The 21,529-nt window shown below is 43.7% G+C and overlaps 1 protein-coding gene across 18 annotated transcripts in view; it reads left to right on the forward strand.

The window, feature by feature from the left end:
- The window catches only part of LOC126983810 (protein still life, isoform SIF type 1-like), a 192,422-nt gene that overhangs the window by 51,178 nt on the left and 119,715 nt on the right, over positions 1–21,529 (forward strand). For 14 of the 18 annotated variants that reach the window (XR_007736258.1, XR_007736257.1, XM_050836935.1 and 11 more), the window contains 5 exons: positions 4,565–4,732; positions 8,396–8,818; positions 11,175–11,510; positions 19,028–19,208; positions 20,872–21,460. Coding sequence is in view for 16 of the 18 variants with exons in the window: in XM_050836935.1 (XP_050692892.1) it covers positions 4,565–4,732; positions 8,396–8,818; positions 11,175–11,510; positions 19,028–19,208; positions 20,872–21,460 (1,697 nt within the window). In the remaining 2 variants the exon portion in view is untranslated. The remainder of the gene's footprint in view (positions 1–4,564; positions 4,733–8,395; positions 8,819–11,174; positions 11,511–19,027; positions 19,209–20,871; positions 21,461–21,529) is intronic. The other 4 variants (XM_050836938.1, XM_050836939.1, XM_050836940.1 and 1 more) reach the window with 4 other exon arrangements.

Raw genomic sequence — 21,529 nt, forward strand, 5'->3', positions numbered from 1 at the left:
CTTACACCTTTTTCCTCAGCGAGCTCACACACACACACACACACACACACACACACACACACTGTCAATGGTCGCATTTCCCTTTTTCCTCTTTCACCAGATAGTTGTTTTCTCCCTCCCTCCCTCCCTCGCTCCCTCCCGCCTTTTCCTCCCTCACAACAGGAGGAAATGTAGGTTCCTTCCCCTTCATCTCTTCTCTTCCTCTCTCCCCTTTCTCTCCCCCATTTCTTATTCAATTTATATCTCCATTTCCTTCACTCAATCTATCCTCTATTTTTCTTTCAATTCCAATCTTCGTTTCCTTTCCAATTTCCATCTTTATTTCTCTTTCAATTTCAACTTCCTTTATTCAGTCCTATCTCTCTTTTTCTCTCTCTTTCTCCTCCTTTACTCAATTTTTCTATCTCCACTTTCTCTCTCTCTCTCTCTCTCTCTCTCTCTCTCTCTCTCTCTCTCTCTCTCTCTCTCTGTGGGGTCTGTTTCTCTGGATTTCTTCTACTGTAATCTCTCTCTCTCTCTCTCTCTCTCTCTCTCTCTCTCTCTCTCTCTCTCTCTCTCTCTCTCTCTCTCTCTCTCTCTCTCTCTCTCTCTCTCTCTCTCTCTCTCTCTCTCTTCCTCTTCTTCTTTCTATTCTTTTTTATTTTTTGTTTTATCTCTTCTCCTCTCCCTCCTTTTTCTTAGTATGCATTCCTTTCTCTCCTCCCTTTTCTCTCCCTTTTTTTTCCTTCTCCCTTGTTCCTTCTCTGCTCCATATCTTCTTTAATTCTTTCCTCCGTTCCTTCTCTCCCTTTCTCCATTCTTTCTTATCTTCTCCCTTCTTTCCCTTCCTCCTTTCTTCCTTCTTTCTTATCTCCTTCTCCCTTTTTCTTCTCTCCCTTCCTTCTTTCTTATCTCCTTCTCCCTTTTTCTTCTCTCCCTTTCTCCTTCCTTTCTTAACTCCCTATCTTCTTTTTTACTCCTTTCTTCCTCTTCCTCCTCCTCCCTTCTTCTCTCCCTTCCTTCTTCCTCCATCTCTTTACTTTTTTTCTTCCCCTTTTCTTCTTTCCTCCCTTCCTCCTCCTCCTCCTCCTCCTCCTCCCTGCCTTGTGTTGGCTTTAAACTCTCCTTTTTCTCTCCCTCCCTCCCTTTTCTCTCCATTCCTCCTTTCTCATCTCCTCCTCCCTTCCTCCCTTCCTCCCTCCCTCTTTTCTCTCCCTCCTGTCTTTCATCTCTTCTAATTTTCTTCCTCCCTTTCTTCTTTCCTCCCTTCCTCCTCCCTGCCTTGCCTTGGCTTTAAACTCTCCTCCTTTTCTCCCTTCCCTCCCTTTCTCCCTCCCTCTTCTCCCTTCCTCCGGGCCTCAAGAAAAGGATATTTATAAACGGCTGGAAAAAAAAAAGCCGAGCGATTCTTTCACTTATATTTTTTTATGCTTGATTGTTTGGTTGTTTTCTTTATAGTTTTTGATCACGATTCTCTTTTGTTTTGATAATTTTTTTGATGATTGAAGAAAAAGATGAAAACAAAAGGAAATTCGAAAAGATGAGAATGAAAAGAAGATACCAAGAATGTTGTTGTTGTTGTTGTTTTTAATTAACACCAAAGAAAACGGAAAGGAGGGACTAACTTATTTTTTGTCTTTTTTTCTTGTTTTTCTTCTTCGTCTTAATCTTTGCGTCTCGTTCTCTCTGTTTGTTTGTTTGTTTGTTTGTCCCCCTAAAAAAAATATATACACCCCCCTCCTGCCCCCTCCCTGCCCCCCCTCCCCCCCCACCCCACGGCGGCCTGCACTGATTAAAAAAAAAAAAATCACATACCACGAGTACAGGCGGGGGCCGTGTACGTGTATGTGTGTGTGTGTGTACGTGTGTACGTGTGTGACTGTTCAGAAACGTACACAGAAACAGTCACACATTATATTAGTCTTTTTATCAATAAGTATATTTACTAAGATGTTTTTTGATCTCCAATTATTTTTATCATTATTATTATTATCATTATTATTATTGTTATTATTATTATTATTATTGTTATTATTATTATTGTTAGTCTTTTTGTACGTGTTTTGGTGAACTTTTGGGTTACAAGACCTGAGGATGTTGGTTGAGTAGTTACCTGGTAGATTGTGGTTGATTACAGGTGAGAATTGGTTCGTTATTGGGCAGGTGGTTCTTCTTTTAACTCTACTACTTCTACTATATTACAGTCCTCCTCCTTATCCTCCTCCTCCTCCCTCCCTCTTTTCTCTCCCTTCCTCCTTTCTTCCTCCTTTCTTCTCTCCTCCCTTCTCTTCTTCCTTCCTTCACCTCTACTAATTTTCTTCCCCCATTTATTCTTTCCTCCTCCTCCTCCTACTCCTACTACTACTACTACTACTACTACTACTACTACTACTACTACTACTACCACTACCACCATTACTACTAATAATAACAATAACAACAACATCCAAAGGTCTCATAACCACCAGTCCACATATCAAACTATTAATCCACCAATATACATATCAATGGATTCCACTTTCCACCCCTCATTAATATATCTCTACGTATACATGACTATTCAGTACATACAGTCATTATCTCATTATACTATTACCACTACTATTACTATTACTAGCAGCGTTGTGTATACTAGTCTTGATCACGGAGTATACGCGAGTAGTCTTTCCTTATGTGTAGCCTTGGAACACACATATACTTGCTCATTAGAGGCTTTGGTGCTGTCTGACTCACAGTGTTTTGATCCAAGTAGTTTTTTGGGTAGACTTTAAGAGTATTTTCTGAGATATATATCTATTGTTACTCTTGTGTGGGTGTGGCTCCGGTAGCTTCAGGGTCAGGTCAAGGTCAGGTCAGGGGAAGTTAGGCGGTTTGTGACGGGGGTATTTTGATGGAGTTTGTGATGTTTGTGAAAGAACTGAGATGTTTGGGTCACATATTATGGAATTTTGAGGTCATGGAATTTTGAGGTCACTTACAGAATTCTAAGGTCACTTATGGAACTTTGAGGTAACATGGAATTCTGAGGTCACTTATTGAGGTCACATATGGAATATTGAAGTCACTTATGGAATTTTGAGGTCACTGAAGTAATTCTGAGGTCACTTATGGAATTCTGAGGTCACTTATGGAATTCTGAGATCACTTATGGAATTCTGAGGTCAGTTATGGAATTCTGAGATCACTTATGGAATTCTGAGGTCACTTATGGAATTCTGAGGTCACTTATGGAATTCTGAGGTCACTTATGGAATTCTGAGGTCAGTTATGGAATTCTGAGGTCACTTATGGAATTCTGAGGTCACTTATGGAATTCTGAGGTCAGTTATGGAATTCTGAGGTCACTTATGGAATTCTGAGGTCACTTATGGAATTCTGAGGTCACTTATGGAACCTTCAGTGCTCTTGAAAAACGGTTAGAACACAAGTTATTTCCAGTCCTCTTAATAAACATTCTATAGTGATGGATTATTCTGATGTTTTAGAAGTTATTGTCTCTAAAATATTGACACTTTTAATTTAAGTATCGCAAGTTTATTTTGACCTGAAGCCGCCGCGTCCACACCTGATATTTATACCTGTATTTTACGTGTTAAGTCCCTATCCTTCCCCTTCCTTTGACACCCTTCCCTCTCCTTCCCCATCCTTCCCCTTCCTTCCCCATCCTTCCCAGACCCTCTCCTATATTTCTTTTCCTTCCCCACCCTTGCCTTCCCTTCCCTATCCTTCCCCACCCTTCCCCCTTCTTTCCTTTCCTTCCCCACCCTTCCCCACACTTTGATATCTTTCCCCACCCTTCCCCTTCCTTCCCCATCCTTCCCAGACCCTCCCCTATCTTTCCTTTCCTTCCCCACTCTTGCCTTTCCTTCCCTATCCTTCCCCACCCTTCCCCCTTCTTTCCTTTCCTTCCCCACCCTTCCCCACACTTCGATATCCTTCCCCATCCTTCCCCAGACGTTGATATCCTTCCCCACCCATGCCTTTCCTTCCCTCTCCTTGCCCACCCCTCCCCCATCTTTGCTTTCAATCCCCACCTTACCATTCCCTTCCCTCCCCACCCTTCTCCTTCCTTCCCCATCCTTCCCCACCCGTCTCAACCCTTCTTCTCTCCCCCTCCCCTATCTTTCCTTTTCTTCCCTATCCGACCCTTCTCTACCTCATCATTCCCCACCCTTCTCCTCCCTTCCCCATCCTTCCCCACCCTACCCTTCCCTTCCTCACCCTTCTCAACCCTTCTCCTTCTCTCCCCACGTTTCCCTTATCTTTCCTTTCCTTCCCCCCCCCAAGTTCACCCCAGATCCTACCTCCCCCACTACCTCTCTCCCTCACCCCACCACCACCCTCCCCTGCCAATATTATCACCCCAACCTCCTCCACACCCCACCACAACCCTTCCTTGCTCTTCCCCATCCTGAATTCACTCCAGATCCTACCTCTCCCACTACCTCTCTCCCCACCCCACCACCCTCCCCCCTACCACCACAGCCCTCCCTGCTCCTCCCCACCCTGAATTCACCCCAGATCCTACCTCCCCACCACCCTCCCCCTACCACCACAGCCCCACTGATCACACCGCCCCTGCCAGGTAACTCCGATTTCGAGAACCCAGACGGCGCCCCTCGATCGCCCACCTCCCAGCTGCTTCAGGAGTATGAGATGCATCTGAGGAACACGCTGGCCAAGGGCATGGACGCAGAGAGCTACTCCTTGCACACCTTCGAGGCGCTGCTGACCCAGAGCATGGAGAACCTAGGTGAGTAAGGGAAGGGGAGGGGTGGGAGGGAGGGGGAGAGGTGGGGATAGGTTGTGAGGTGGGTGGGTGTGTCTGTGTGTGTGTTTTTGTTGACCCGTGGATCAAAAAGGAGAAGAGGAGAGATGGATGAGGGGTGGAGATATAGCTAGGTGGATGAGTGGATTGAGAACTTGGGTGTATAAATGAGGAATGGGGGAAGAGGTGAAGAGATGAGTAAGTGGATGAGTGAATGAATAACTTGGGTGAGTAAGGGATGGATGAAGGAGAGATGGGTGAGGAGATAATTATGTGGATGAGGTTAGGTGTGGATACATAGGTGGAGGGTTAGGTGGAATAGCTGGATGAGTAATGGATGGGGGAGTGAATGGGAGGGGAGAAAGAATGGATAAAGTAGGGAGAGGAAGGGAGAGAATGATTAAGGGAGGAGGGAAGGGAGGGAATGAAAGGGAGAAGAAGGGAGAAAGGGAGAGAACAAAGAAGGGAGGAGGAAGGAAGAGAATGAAAGACAGGGAGAGAATAAAAGAGGGAGACAATGAGGAAGGGAGGAAGGAAGAGAAAGACAGAAGGAAAGGAGGAATGAAGAGAGGGAGGGAGGGAAAGAAAATGGGCAATAAAGAGAGAGAGAGAGAGAGAGAGAGAGAGCATAGCATAACCTAGCATAAGTAAGTAAGTCTTGTAAGTTAATTAAACACACACAATTATCATACTTATATTTACTTGTCTTGCAAAATCTCTAACTTTAAAAATATATATAAAAAAAAATCCCTTCAAAATAAGTAAAAAAAAAAAGCAAAAAATAATATTATGACTCAATTTAACTTTTTATTTTGTGTATATATATATAATTTTTTTTTTTTTTTTTTTTTTTTTTTTTTTACGTATTAGTGTGTCATGATATTGCAAGTGTGTCTACTAAGCTGTGGTGTGTATAGTATCATGTATAAGTATGTTTAAGTATCGTATAAGTATGACTCACTTAAAAATGCTTCTTCATTCTCTCCCTACTTAGATTCTTGATTCCTAAAACTCTTCACCTAATTCAATGTTATGTTATCTTGTATGTGTGTGTGTGTGTGTGTACGTGTGTGTGTGTGTGTGTATGTGCGTGTGTGCGTGTGTGTGTGTGTGTGTGTGTGGCTAGATTTCTTGTTTTCTTCATTTTCTTCTTCTTTTTATTATTATTTTTTATTATCTTACTAATGATCACAAATTTATATATATAGTAAATAATTTATCATTACTTATATATATTTCTTATGCACTATTATTATTATTAGTAGTAGTAGTAGTAGAAGTAGCAGTAGTAGTAGTAGTAGTAGAGAGAGAGAGAGAGAGAGAGACCACTACTATATATATAATTGGCCGTGTGTTGCTTCCCTAAACTCTTAAAACAAAACCTAAAACTCAACTCAGTGTTCCGTGGTAATACTTTTTCCCCCATCAGTAGTTCCATTTTTTTTTCTTTCTCTATGTGTATATATGATTTTTTTTTTAACATTTTTCAAGCTATTTTTTTTTAACTCACCTCACACACGTAGGCCTATTCATTTTTTGTCTTGGTCCCGTTTCAAGTTTATTGTTTATTCAGTCCCCTCAAATTTTTCTTTATTTACATCACCAAAAAACGGAAGAAAATATGACAACAAATTTTTTTTTCACACACACGTAGGCCTATTAATTTTTTGTCTAGGTCCCATGTTAATTTTTTTGTGTTTTTCAGTCCGTTCAAATTTTTTCTTCATATACATCACCAAAAACAAAAGAACAATGGCAACAAGTATTTTTTTCACACATAGGCCTATTCATTTTTTGTCTAGGTCCCATGTTATTTTTTTGTTTTTTTGTTTTTTCAGTCCCTTCAAATTTTTCGTTATTTACATCGCCAAAAATCGAAAGAAAATATGTCAACAAATATTTTTTTCACACACACATAGGCCTATTCATTTTTTGTCTTGGTCCCGTGTCAAGTTTATTGTTTATTCATTCCCTTCAAATTTTTCTTTATTTACATCACAAAAGACAAGAGCAAAAAATGGCAACAAGTATTTTTTTCCTGAACGTGTTGTCTTGAATTGATAGTTTTTGTGTGTGCATATCCATTTTTTTGGTCTGGCAACACTTTTTTGTGTCGATTTTCTTTCACATATAATCGCAGTTACTATTCTAATTACCACTGTCATTATTGTTATTATTACCATTATCATCTTTTTCCAATGCACACCTGTACGGTTTTTCAGTATATAACATTTTTCCTCTATGCATCTTTTTTCGGCATGGATTTCCCCTTTTTACGTATTTTTGGGTAATATTGAAAAAAACGGAAAACGGAAAATGAAAAAAATATAGGAAATGAGGACGAATTACCAAGGTTACCAACTGCGTATTACCTCAGTGTTACCAACCCCGGAGCCGGTTCTCTCTCGCCCCTTTCGGATTTAAAGGATGTGGTCTTGTATAGCATCCGATCTCCCTTAAAACCCCCCTTTAAAACCCTTAACCCCTATGATCCCTTAACCCAAAGACTACTGAATCCCTTTGACCTTATTGCCTAACTCCTTTCTGTGAGCTGTTTCTTGTGACCTTTCAACTTTATTGGATTCTCTTTTTTCAATTCTCTTTCTTTTCTCTTCTTTATTCTTTCTTTATCCTCTCTCTTCTCTCATTCTCTTTCTCCTCTCTTTTTGTTTCTCTTTGTAATCTTTCTTTTTTGTTCACTTGTTTTTTTTTCATCTTTTTCTCTTATTTTCTTCTTTCTTTTCTTCTTTTCCTGTTAATTCCTTCTTCTCTTGTTCTCCTTTCTCCTTTCTTTAACTTTCTGTCTCTCTTTCTTCCTTTCTTTACTCATTTTCCGACATTCTCTCTCTCTCTCTCTCTCTCTCTCTCTCTCTCTCTCTCTCTCTCTCTCTCTCTCTCTCTCTCTCTCTCTCTCTCTCTCTCTCTCTCTCTCTCTCTCTCTCTCTCTCTCTCTCTCTCTCTCTCTCTCTCTCTCTCTCTCTCTATTACTCTCTCTCTCTCTCTCTCTCTCTCTCTATATCTCTCTCTCTCTCTCTCTCTCTCTCCTCTCTCTCTCTCTCTCTCTTCTCTCTCTCTCTCTCTCTCTCTCTCTCTCTCTCTCTCTCTCTCTCTCTCTCTCTCTCTCTCTCTCTCTCTCTCTCTCTCTCTCTCTCTCTCTCTCTCTCTCTCTCTCTCTCTCTATTATTTTCTTGGTTAACGAATAGCTACTTATGTCATACCGTCCTCGCTTGTGACCGTTCTTATCAATATCTGTCTTGAAACATGTACGTATAATATGGTATACACATGTACTCACTTATGTATGTATGTACGTTAATGTGTGTATGTGTGTGTGTGTGTGTATATAACTGTAAATAGGTGAGAGTTTGTGCAGGTAGATTAATTAGGTCAGGTAAACTAGTGCCCAGGTGTACTGATCTACTACTATTATTATTATTGTTATTATTATTATTATTATTATTATTATTATTGTAAGCATTGTGACAGGTTGCAGACATGTATACAATGATTTAGGTGAGTGATTGTCTCTGTGGTGATTGTGGTGGTGACTGTGGTGGTGGTGATGATATACGGTGATGTGGTGGTGGTGGTGATGACCCCCACCACACACCACCACACCACCCTTTCCCAATACCACCACCACCACAGAAGCAATACTAGAAGACATAGCAGCAACCAGGAAACCACCACCACCACCACTACCACCACCAAGATCAACACCACTACCACAACCACCACCAACCACCAAAGACGAACCAACATCACCAACGTCACGGAAACGAAGACCATCAAGGAACATCAATTCTGGCACGACATCACGAGACTCCATAGGCACCAGTGGGCCCTCCAGCGATGCCTCCGTGAACTACAGTGGCACCCCGACCTGGCACTCACCCCCTCAGCACCCCCAGCCCCCCCAGCCGCCCCCCAGGACACATAGCAAGAGGAAGAGGAGGCAGAGAAGAGGAAGACTGCTTAGGGAGATCAGGAGGATACAGAGGAGGTACACAGAGGAGTTGGCACCTGTTGGCACCCATCTGGCACTGTCCCCTCGCACCTGTGGAAGCCTAGGTATGGGGTGGCACTCTCCGTGGGTGTTTTTTTGTGTGTGTTTGTGTGCGTGTGTGTGTTTGTGTGGATATGTACATGTGTGTGTGTGTGTGTGTGTTTGATATACCTACATACATACTATACAAACACACACACACACACACACACACACACACACACTAACAAACACTCCTATGATGATGAGTGCCAAAAACTAACAGAAATGGCACGTGTTTGAACCTACAATACTCACAGTGCCAACCCGTGTGTGTGTGTGTGTGTGTGTGTGTGTGGCCTTAACAAGCAGTGCCTAATATACTAACAGTGCCAAGGGTGATACTAACAAACAGTGATTTTCAAGAGTGCCAATAACAGAGTGCCATTAACAAGGGTGCCAATAACAGAGTGCCATTAACAGGGGTACCATTATCAGGAGTACCATTCAGAAGGGTGCCATAACAGAAGTACCATTAACAGGAGTGCCATTAACAGGAGTACCATTCACAAGGGTGCCATTCACAAGGGTGCCATTAACTAAGGGTGATATCTAAGGATGCCAATATCAACAGTTGCACTAATACAGAGCCTTGCCAGAGAGCAGTGCCAAATCTTGCATTGGCTGAGTACTAACACCCTAGTGCCTTTCTGTAAACAAGGGAAACAGGATAAACAAGAGTGGTAATGTAAACAAGAGTTCCCATCAAGGAAACACATATAAACAAGGAAGGAATGATGTAAACAAGGAAGCAATTAGGGAAGGACAGAAGCAAACAAGTGAGTGACCGGATTAGAGAAAAAGTAAACAAGGAAACAAGGAGGCAAGCACACGTAAACAAGGACGGATTTAAACAAGGAAGCGATTAGGGAAGGACAGAGCAAACAAGTGAGTGACAGGATTAGAGAGAAAGTAAACAAGGAAACAAGGAGGCAAGCACACGTAAACAAGGACGGATTTAAACAAGGAAGGAAAAAATAAAACAAATGGAGAGCAAACAATTAATTATGGAAACAAGGAAGCAAACACATGTAAACAAGGACAGATTTAAACAAGGAAATAAAAAACAAACAAGTGGAAAGTAAACAAGGAAGCAAACACACGTAAACAAGGACGGATTTAAACAAGGGAGGAAAACAAAAGCAGGTGGAAAGTAAACAAGGAAACAAACAGGGAAACAAGCAAACAAGTGACCAGGAGAGGAAGTAAACAAGAAATCAAGCAAACAAATAAACAACCAAACGAAAAAGTAAACAAATGAACATCCAAACAGAGACACAAACAAGGTAAACAAACAAAGCGAGGAGAGAAAACAAAAGTAAACAAGGAAATCAAGTAAACAAGAATTAGGAGAGCTACGAATCCAACTTCAGTGTCATCAAACAAACAAACAAACAATGACGTAAACAAGTAAACAAGCTCGTCGAGGAAGGAAAATGGATCGTTGATATAATGATTGTAATAGAATAGTTTTTTTTTCGTTTATTTTTTTTCCTCCTTCCTTCCTTCCTTCCTTCCCTCCATTCCCTTCCCTATACTCTCTCTCTCTCTCTCTCTCTCTCTCTCTCTCTCTCTCTCTCTCTCTCTCTCTCTCTCTCTCTCTCTCTCTCTCTCTCTCTCTCTCTCTCCATTTTTTTTATCTTCTCCCTTCTGCGACCCTTCCATTCCCTCCCTTCCTCCTTCCTTCTCTCCCTTCCTTCCATCCTTCCCTCCCTCCCTCCTCCAAATCGTAAATGTATCTAATATCTCCATCCCCGACGCTCCTCTCTCCTTCCCTCCCTCCCTTTTTCCCTCCCTCCCTCCATACCTCAATTTTTACCCTCCCTGCCTTTCCTTCTTCTCTCCCTTTCCTCTTCTCCGTTCCTCCTTCCGTATTTGGCTTTTTACCTCCATCTCTTATTCCGTTCCTCTGCTCTTCCCTCCCTCCTCTCCTACCTGTATCTCACCCTTGCATTCTTCCCTCCCTTCTTTCCTACCCACCCACCTACCTACCTACCTACGACCTGTATACCTGTTTGATGTACCTGTCCTTCAATGTCCCTGTCCTTCCATGTCCCTGTCCTTCCATGTCCCTGTCTCTCTCTCCCTCCCTGCCTTCCTATCCACTCTCTCTCTCTCCTTTCATCTTCTCCCTTTCACCCTCCCTCCCTCCCTCCTATCCTTACTCCTTCCCCCCCTTCCATCCTCCCTCCCTTACTCTGTCCCTCTTCCCCCTCCCTCCCTGCCTTCCCGTCCACCCGCTCCCTCTCCTTTCATCTTCTCTCCCTCCTTTCACCCTCCAATCCTTACTCCTTCGCCCCCTTCCATCCTCCCCCCCTTACTCTGTCCCTCTTCCCCCTCCCTCCCTCCCTTCCCCCCTCCACCCCTCTCCCCCCTTTGCAGAGCGCGCGGGGGGCGTCAAGCCAGCGGCGAAACACAACCAGCAGTACTTGCTCTTGCAACAACAAAAACAGCAGCTGCAGCACTACCAGCAGAAGCTCATACAGCAGCAACAGCAGCAACAACAACAACAGGAATTGCAGCAACAACAACAACAGGAAATGCAGCAGCAACAACAACAACAACAACCACAACAACCACAACCACAGCCACAGCAACCACAGCAGCCACAGCAGCAGAGACAGCAGCTGCAGCACCTCCAGCAGCAGCAGCAGCAGCAGTATCAGCAGTACCAGCAGCCCCCCATTAAAGTGCACCCCCCTGCTGACTCAGGCAAAAGTTAGTCCCCTTGCTAGCAGTAACCTCACGGACACCTGCTGACCTCACTGACCCGCCTGCTGACCTGGCTAACGGACCTGCTGACTTAACTACTGGTGGACTGAGTGACTGACCCACCTGCTGACCTGACTGGCTGACCTGATGACTTAACTACTTGTGGACTGACTGACTGACTGACTGACTGACTGACCTACCTGCTGATTTGCCTACTTGTGGACTGATTGACTGACTGACTGACTGACTGACTGACTTAACTACTGATGGACTGATTGACTGACTGACCTGCTGATTTGCCTGCTTGTGGACTGATTGACTGACTGACCTGCTCACTTGCCTACTGGTGGACTGATTGACTGACCGACCTGTAGACTTAACTACTGGTGGACTGATTAATTGATTATGTGATTGACTGATTGACTGGCCTTCAGACTTACCTTATGCTTGACTGATTGACTGATTGACTCACTGCTTCACTGATTGGCTGACTAACCTATACCCAGACGAGTTCACTGACTGATTGACTGACTACCAACACACTGATGCACCCAACAACTGACCCACTGACATGATAGCTTATTCACTGACTGACTGACTGAGTGAATAATTAAATGAAGAAAGATATGATTTGACTGACTTAGGGGCTGACTGACTGGATGGCTGACTGACTGACTGACTGACTGACTGACACACTGGCTGACAGACTGACTGACTGACACACTGGCTGACTGACTGACTGACTGACACACTGGCTGACTGACTGACTGACACACTGGCTGACTGACTGACACACTGGCTGACTGACTGACTGACTGACACACTGGCTGACTGACTGATTGGTTGACTGACGATCCGCTGGCTGACTAGTTGAGTGCCTGGTTGATGGATCGACTGACTGGCTTACTAATTGACTGACTGACTGACTCGCTAACTGATCAACTGACTGAGCAATCATTATTAAGTGTATCTTTCAAATGGGTGCTTAAGTACATTTCCTCCTCCTCCTCCTCCTCCTACACTTCCTCCTCCTCCTCCTCCTCCTCCTCCTCGTCTTCCTCTTCCTCTTCCACCCTCAATAAATAGTGGCTCCATATATGAACTCCCTTTATATATACACTGGACCCTTTTGTAGATTGTATATCTGTATTTTAAACCCACTATTTAAAGACTGAATCTCCTCCTAGTCACCTGTATACATCATCAGACACCTTATAGATATGCTGTTGTTTTTGTCATCATTTTTTCTTTCTCTCATTTTTTGCATTCACACACACACACACACACACACACACACACACACACACACACACTCTTACATTAGCAAAAATAGCTCAAACTGAAATATCCCACTTCACTCTGCAAGAAGACCCATCGAACTTCACTCTCTCACCACTCACCGACATATCATATTTCCTATTCTCTACATTATGACATTTTTTTTTTTTTTTTTTTTTTTTTTCAATGTTTTCCTTCACGGTGAACTCTTTTTAATTAGATGTCGTTAGTATTGTTCTTAATCATCTATTCTTTTCTCTTGTCCCAGTTGTTTCCCCCTTGTTTTAAGCTTACATGATACACGAATTTGGAGTTATTTTCAAGCTAGTTTAATTTTCTAGAGTTATTTGAAGCGTTACCATCTTGTTTTAAGTTTACATAATACACGAATTCGGAGTTATTTTCAAAACATTTTAATTTTCTAGAGTAATGTCGAGGGTGGATGCTATTTGAAGCGTTTCCTAATTTCTTAAGTTTACACAATACACGAATTTGCAGTTATTTTTAAGACATTTTTTTTCTCTTAATCCAGTTTAGTTTCCTCTTTAAGTTTACACAATACACGAATTCGTAGTTATTTTTAAGCCATTTTTTTTCTCTTAATCCAGTTTAGTTTCCTCTTTAAGTTTACACAATACACGAATTCGTAGTTATTTTTAAGACATTTTTTTTCTCTTAATCCAGTTTAGTTTCCTCTTTAAGTTTACACAATACATGAATTCACAGTTATTTTTAAGCCATTTTTTCTTCTCTTAATCCAATTTAGTTTCCTCTTTAAGTTTACACAATACACGAATTCATAGTTATTTTTAAGACATTTTTTTCTCTTATTCCAGTTTAGTTTCCTCTTTAAGTTTACACAATACACGAATTCACAGTTATTTTTAAGCCATTTTTTTTTCTCTTAATCCAGTTTAGTTTCCTCTTTTTTAAGTTTACACAATACACGAATTCGTAGTTATTTTTAAGACATTTTTTCTTCTCTTAATCCAGTTTAGTTTCCTCTTTTTTAAGTTTACACAATACACGAATTCACAGTTATTTTTAAGCCATTTTTTTCTCTTAATCTAGTTTAGTTTCCTCTTCAAGTTTACACAATACACGAATTCACAGTTATTTTTAAGCCATTTTTTTCTCTTAATCTAGTTTAGTTTCCTCTTCAAGTTTACATAATACACAAATTTGTAGTTATTTTCAAGGCAGTTTGATTTTCTAGCGTAATGTCGAGGGTGGATGTTATTTGAGACGTTTCCTTATGTTCGTAGTTAGAAGTTATTGTGTTTATGAAGATGTCTATTTTTTTTGTTTTGTTTCGTCCATTGTCTCATGTGGCACCCAAATGTTTTTATTCTCTTATTATTTGACTTAATTTTCTTTCTTAAACTCATTCATATATTTGGTTTGAATTCATGCCCCTTTCTGCACACACACACACACACACACACACACACACACACACACACACACACCCTAATTCATCCCCTAATCACTGCTCGCCACACCCTTTCTTAATTTCCAAACACTCGCCTCCTTGCTAACGCCCCTTAATTAAGTCACCCTAATTAACCCTTAACTAGACTAAGGTAACAATGTATCACCCTGTCACCCATGTCCTCCCTTCTCCCTTTCTCCCTCTCTCCCTTTGAATGCATAAATATCTCCCTTTTATTACAGTTCCATAATATTGTATCTCACATATTTAAATACATTCATACATACATTCATGCATTCATATACACATGCGTTCATATGTAAATGTATTCGTAGATACAGATATGCACCTATACATTCTTGCATCATAAATTGTTTAGTGTATGTTGTAGTTAATGTGTGTGTGTGTGTGTGTGTGTGTGTGTGTGTGTGTGTTCAGTCCATTCCCATACTCACACACTGACACACACACACACACACACACACACACACACAATCTTACATTAGCATACAAAACATACACATTAGGAATTAACAAAAAAATAACTCAAATAAACTCAAATATCCCACTAAACTCTGCAAGAAGACCCATTGAACTACACTCTCTCACCATCACTCATTTACAAAAAACTATTCATGCATTTTCATACTTCCAGAATGTCAGTTATACATATATACATTCATACTTCCAACTCCATACATACACATTCATATACATTCACATACATTCATACATAACACAAAAAGCACTGATTCTCTCACTTATTAAAATGTATATCCATAAAAAGTAGACTCCAGTGTTTGTCAAGTGTATAAGTAGAGGTTTTATAAGTAGTTAAGTGTTGCACAAGTGTCCCCCCTCACCCCCCCCCCTTGTAGTACCCTTGTGTTGTCCAGTGTTGTGATGTGTTGCAAGCATGTGTTCCCCTGGTAGTGTTGTGTGTCTGTGTGTGTGTTTGTTTGTGTGTTTGTGTGTGTGTCTCGACCTGTGTTTCCCTGTCTGTTTGTCTGTCTGTCTATCTGTCTGTTTCTCTCTCTCTCTCTCTCTCTCTCTCTCTCTCTCTCTCTCTCTCTCTCTCTCTCTCTCTCTCTCTCTCTCTGAAATATTGACTCACCAAAGAAAGAAAAAAATCAGGTCTTTGTCATTGAAACTTTTGCTTATTTTTTTCTTTTTTCCTGAGACTCAAATTTTTCGTTTTATTTGGAATATTTTTGGAATTTTCCGATGATTTTCTTTTTTTGTCTTCAGTCAAAAAATGGAGAAATTAAGGATGAAGAAAATTAGGTGAAGAAAATAATATTGTTTTTTGGGTTGTTTTGCTCATGTTTTGTACACTGGCCGAGCTGTTTTCTTTCTTTTTTTTTTTTCTTTTTTTTTCCCTGCCTTGAGTTATGAACAGGTGTGTGTCACTAATTAGAGGAGTGATTACCTGAGTGTTAGGTGTGACTTAATATGCCGCCCCCCTCTGCCCCCCTTCCGCGCCCCCCTCCTTGCCCCCCCAAACCCCCACCAACCAGTAAGGATTTTGTAATACTCCCCCACCTGCCCCCCTCTCTGCCCCCCCCCCCCCTAAAAAAAAAAGCCTGTAAGATTTTTGTAATACGCCCCCCCCTCCCCCGTCCCCCCCAAGAAAAAACCCAACCAGTAAGAATTTTGTAATATGCCCCCCCTGCCCCCCTCCCTGCCCCCCCCCAAAAAAAAATAACAGCCAGTAAGATTTTTGTAACACCTGGCTCCCCCCCCCCCTCCCTCCTCCCTCCCGAAAAAAAGGCTCCATTTAGGTTTTTTTTCTTCCAAGTTCAAAAACATTTGTTCCCAGGTGTTCGCAGGTTGTAATGTCCTCCCTGTTATCTCCATCGTTATTTACTGTGCCATTATGTCATTGCTACACCATGCAGGTCATTATCAAGGCACTGTTGACATTATTACCTGATTGTCGTAGTCATCATCATCATCATCATCATCATACCTTCACTGCCGTCTGGTTTTCACTATGAGGCATCGGTATGGTTTCTGCACATTGCCTCATCACACTCATCGTCACCATTCCCGGCGGTCATTGTATTCTGTAAACTATTTTTGTGGCAAACAATTTTTGTGTGTGTTTTTTTAGCTTCTCATGTTATGTATACATTAGGAGGTGCACACGTGTACGTGGGTAGATGTGTACACTGTGTACGTGAAAGTAGGACCATGTGCACCGACAATTTGCCAATTTTCCAAACGTACATGACCTATTCCATGACGCCCCCGGCCTGTGTACACGTCACGCCCCGTCCACTTCCACACGCACATGAATGTGTACACATCACACCCCCTCCACTTCCTCACGCACATGAATGTGTACACTGTGATGTGCTGCGTACGTCCCCTTGTTGTACATTCATGAAGTGTTCCCCATGGGAGGTGTGCACGGCGTCCCGCACACACGTGCGTGGGTACGTACACGCTGTCCAGTACACAAGCAACACGCACATGATCACAGGGATAGCAAATTTAGCTGTTACACGCACACACACGCTGTGTCCCATCTTTCACTTGCTATTCATACACACCAGAGTCACAATTTAAATCTGAAAAATGCGTGAAAATGCCGTCCACGCCCCAAGCAGCAGGTGACACACGGCCCTGGCTGGCAGGTACTCGCCACACCACAGACCCGTGTACCCTCCCTCCACCTTGTTCCACTTCACGCACACCAAATGTTCCACCCACCAGCTGTATGCACATAAAGTATTGAGGCCATGGGTTATACGCACACTGAAAGGTTCACACATCAGCAATACAAACAGAAATGTTCCTCCCATATGATATAACCAGTGTAGTGCCTCCCAGCACACCAGACGTCCCCCACAGGCTGTGCCACATGAAGTGTTCCACCATTACCTATCCACACAAGCAATGTTCCGCCCACTGTACCCACATGAAGTCCCCCCCCCCCCCCAAGTATTTACGCACACAAGATATCCGTGATGTACGCTTATAATGTTGTTCACGGAGTTGTCCCCCAGCAGTTAAACACACACGCACACAGACTTACATGAAAATAATGTACACTAAAAAATGAGTTAAATAGTGAGTCAGGTTGTTGTTATCATTATTATTATTATTATTATTATTATTATTATTATTATTATTATTATTATTATTATTATTGTTGTTGTTATTATTACTGGGTAGATTATAGAGTTGGTGTGGGCGGTATGAAGGAGCTGGGAGGGCCGAGGGCATGCTTTCATTTTTATTGTCTAAGAAACTGACTTTTTTATAATTATTACTGGGTAGATTATAGAGTTGGTGTGGGCGGTATGAAGGAGCTGGGAGGGCCGAGGGCATGTTTTAATTTCTATTGTCTAAGAAACTGACTTTTTTATAATTATTACTGGGTAGATTATAGAGTTGGTGTGGGCAGTATGACGGAGCTGGGAAGGCCGAGGGCATGCTTTAATTTTTATTGCCAAAGAAACTGTGACGTTTTTTCTAACTTCAGTCATCCCTCAAATAGTACAGTTCCCAATATAGTTCAGTTTCGGTTCTATGTGGATTTTCACGGAAGATTTTTTTAGGATTTTTAAATTTTGCGACGATCAGGAAATTTAAAAATCCCAGAAAGATCTTCCAGACAGTCCGTATAAAGCCGAAACCGGACTTTTGGAAACTGTACTATTTGAGGGCGACTGTAATTGTGTTTTGAGGAGAAACGTTGAAGGAGAAGGAACGTTAATGTCTGTCTGTCTGTGTCTTCTGTTTATCTGTGTTGACCCTTCTCTCTCTCTCTCTCTCTCTCTCTCTCTCTCTCTCTCTCTCTCTCTCTCTCTCTCTCTCTCTCTCTCCTATTCCTGGTTCCAACATTCGCTTTATTGAAAGATACACACTCGACATACGTAAACAAAATAAATGATAAACAGTGTCATTAGCAAGGAAAAAAGAAACAATAGGAAATTCATGACAAACAAAAATAAAAGAAAATTGTCCCCTTCTGTCCCCTTGTTTACATTAAGAGAAAAAAAATCATACTTGTTCGTGTAAAAAAAGTTGTTTGTCGGAAGGTTTGTAAAAAGAAAAAAATGATCAATCTTGTAAACAGTTTAAGTTTTCTGCATTTCGGATCTTGCTTGCTTGTGTTTGCTTTGCTCTTGTTTGCTTATGATTGATTTCCTTGATTGTTTACTTTGCTTAGATTTTTGCTGTTTGGCGCTTGTCTGTCTGTCTGTCCGTCTGTCTGTCTGTCTGTCTATCTTGTTTGCTTGTTTGTGTGTTTGTTTACTTTATTTTTTGCATGGTGAGAATGTTGCATCTTGAAATTACATAGCTACTTATGCCTCCTCGTCCTCCTCCTCCTCCTCTTCCTCCTCCTCTTCTTCCTCCTTCTATTTTTCCTTCTGTCAATCCATGTTATTTTTTTCTCTTTTCTTTCTTTATTTTTTTTCATTCCTTCATTTTTTCCTCTTTTTTTCTCTCTGTTATTGCATTATCTCTCTTCTTCTCTCCTCCTCCTCCTCCTCCTCCTCCTCTTCTTCCCTCCCATGCATGCTGCTTGAGTTAATAATGAGTATGCGTTAGTTTTGATATAGATAGATTCCTCCTCCTCCTCCTCCTCCCCCTCCTCTTCCTCCTCCTCCCCTTACCCAGTCCCCAGTCTCCTCTACACACACACACACACACACACACACACACATACACACACACACACCACCACCACCACTACCATCCCCTCCACTACCATTCCCATATCCCCCACCTCACCACCACCACCACCACCCAACCACCACAGCACCACACTCACCCCCACCACCACCTTCGCCACCTACAGGGAACCTCAACAAGTACGGGACCCTGCCGGCCAGCGCTAGGGGCTCGGAGCGCTCCCTGCCGGCCGCCGCACTGAGAGACGACCGCGCGGACCACTCGGGGTACTACAGCGACAGGAACGACAACTACGGCAGCAGGCGGGACGTGTACGACCGCGGCTACATGAGCGACCACGACAGGAGGTGAGGGGGGGGGGAGGGAGTGAGGGGGGGAGGAAGGGATAGGGAAGGGAGTGTGTCAGTATATAGATTATGGAAGGGAGTGAGGGAGGAGGGAGAAGGTAAGGGGGAGAGGAAAGGGGGAAGGGGATACATGAGTGAGGTACAGAGGGAAGGGAAGGGGAAGGGGAAGGGATTGTTACAGTATAGGTGATGGGAGTGAGTTAGGGGGGAAGGGATGGGGAAGGGAAGGGAAAGAGATGGGATGGGAATGGGATACAGGAGTGAGGTACAGAGGGAAGGGAAAAGGGAAGGGAGGAGATACTGTAACAAGGGAGGAGGGAGGGAGGGGGGTGAGAGGGGAATGAGGGGGAAGGGAAGGAAGTGGATGGGGGAAGTTTAAAGGGATGGAGAGGGAAGGGAGAGGAGGAGGAAGGGGAAGGGAGGACTGTCTAGACGAAAGGGGGGAGTGGGGAGGAAGGGGAACGAGGGAGGGGGAGAGGAAAGAGGAGGTCGTAAATTATGAGAGGGTGCGAGGGGAGGGGAGGGGAGGGGAAGGATGGGTGGGGAGGGGAGAGATTTAGAAAGAAAGAGGGAAAGGGGAGGAGGGAGAGGTGTGTGAGGGGAGTGGGGACTGGGGTGGACAGGGGAGGGAATGGGATGGACAGTGGAATGGGGAGAGGAGGTGTGTGTGTGTGTGTGTGTGTGTGTGTGTGTGAGGGGACGGCAGAAGGGAGGGAGTAAGGTAGGGAGGAGAAGGAAGGGAGGGAAAGAGATGGGTAGCTGTAGTTACATCAGAGGGTCGGATCTTCAACTCCCTGGTGCTCCCTGGCTTGCTCTGTGGCTGTGAGACATGGGGCCGGATTCATCAAGCCACTACAAGACCGGTCGTTGGTATAAGTCTTTAAGTAAATCTGTCCTCAACGAATGATCCTTTTGTTTAGGCCGCTCCGATGACAGTGAATGAAGTACTGGCCTGCTCGACATTTCTTTCATTGCCATTGGAGTCGCCTTAAGGTCAAGAGCGTTCCTACATGATGGAGTTACCAGAAGACTTACCAACAACAGATCTCATAAGTGGTTTGATGAATCCGGCCTATGGACACTAAATGGGGACTTGGAAAACTTTTGCGTCGATCGCCGCCATTGGTAACGATCAAAACAAACAAGGTGACTGTGAAAGCGGCGCTAAGACTGATTCGAGGCCTGTTACCTGCATAGCCCGTCACCGCCAACTCCGGCCCGTGTGGAGGAGGCCGAGGGGACCCTATTGATTGATTGCTACCTCTCAGACACCTACTAATACTCTTTTAAATCTCTATGATCCCTTTCCCATCCTCTCTTCCCCTTCCACACCCCTCAGACACCTTATAATACCCTTTAAAACCTCTATGATGCCTTTCCCATCCTCTCGTCCCCTTCCACACCCCTCAGACACCTTATAATACTCTTTTAAATCTCTATGATCCCTTTCCCATCCTCTCTTCCCCTTCCACACCCCTCAGACACTTTATAATACCCTTTAAAACCTCTATGATGCCTTTCCTATCCTCTCGTCCCCTTCCACACCCCTCAGACACTTTATAATACCCTTTAAAACCTCTATGATGCCTTTCCTATCCTCTCGTCCCCTTCCACACCCTGCAGACAGCCTCCAGCGTCCTGTAACCCGCGATCCCTTCCCCAGGTTCTACGACAGGCAGGACAGCATCCGCTCCGGCTACATGAGTGACCGGGAGCGCGGCTACATGAGTGACCGTGACTCTCGGGGCTACGCCAGCGACAGGGACCGCTCCGGCTACATGAGCGACGGCGAGCGAGGCTACATGAGCGACAGGGAGCGGGGCTACATGAGCGACAGGGAGCGAGGCGGCGTTGGCGGCGTAGTCAGCGGCGGCGGCGGCGCCGCCGGCGCCGGTGGCGCCGCAGTCACCGTCGGCTACATGAGCAACCGCGACCTTGGCTACATGAGCGACAGGGAACGCGGCTACATGAGCGACAGGGAACGCGGCTACATGAGCGACAGGGAGAGAGGCTACATGAGCGACAGGGAACGCGGCTACATGAACCACCGCGACAGGGAGCGCGGCTACATGAGCGACAGGGACACACGCACCTACGCCAGCGAGAGGGAGCGGGGCTACGCCAGCGACAGGGGCGGCTACGGCAGCGACAGGGAGCGCGGCTACTCCAGCGACAGGGAGCACAGCGCCCTCGTGGCCCAGGCGTCCATGGAGAGCGCCGACTCCCGCCTGTGCTACCTGACGTCCTCCGAGGTGAGTACCCGGACCCTGACGCTTTGCCTTTTGAACTGTCCCTTGGTAACCTCCTCCTCTTGGGTCACC

Source organism: Eriocheir sinensis, chromosome 54 (genome assembly GCF_024679095.1).
Source record: "Eriocheir sinensis breed Jianghai 21 chromosome 54, ASM2467909v1, whole genome shotgun sequence".
NCBI lineage: Eukaryota > Metazoa > Arthropoda > Malacostraca > Decapoda > Varunidae > Eriocheir > Eriocheir sinensis.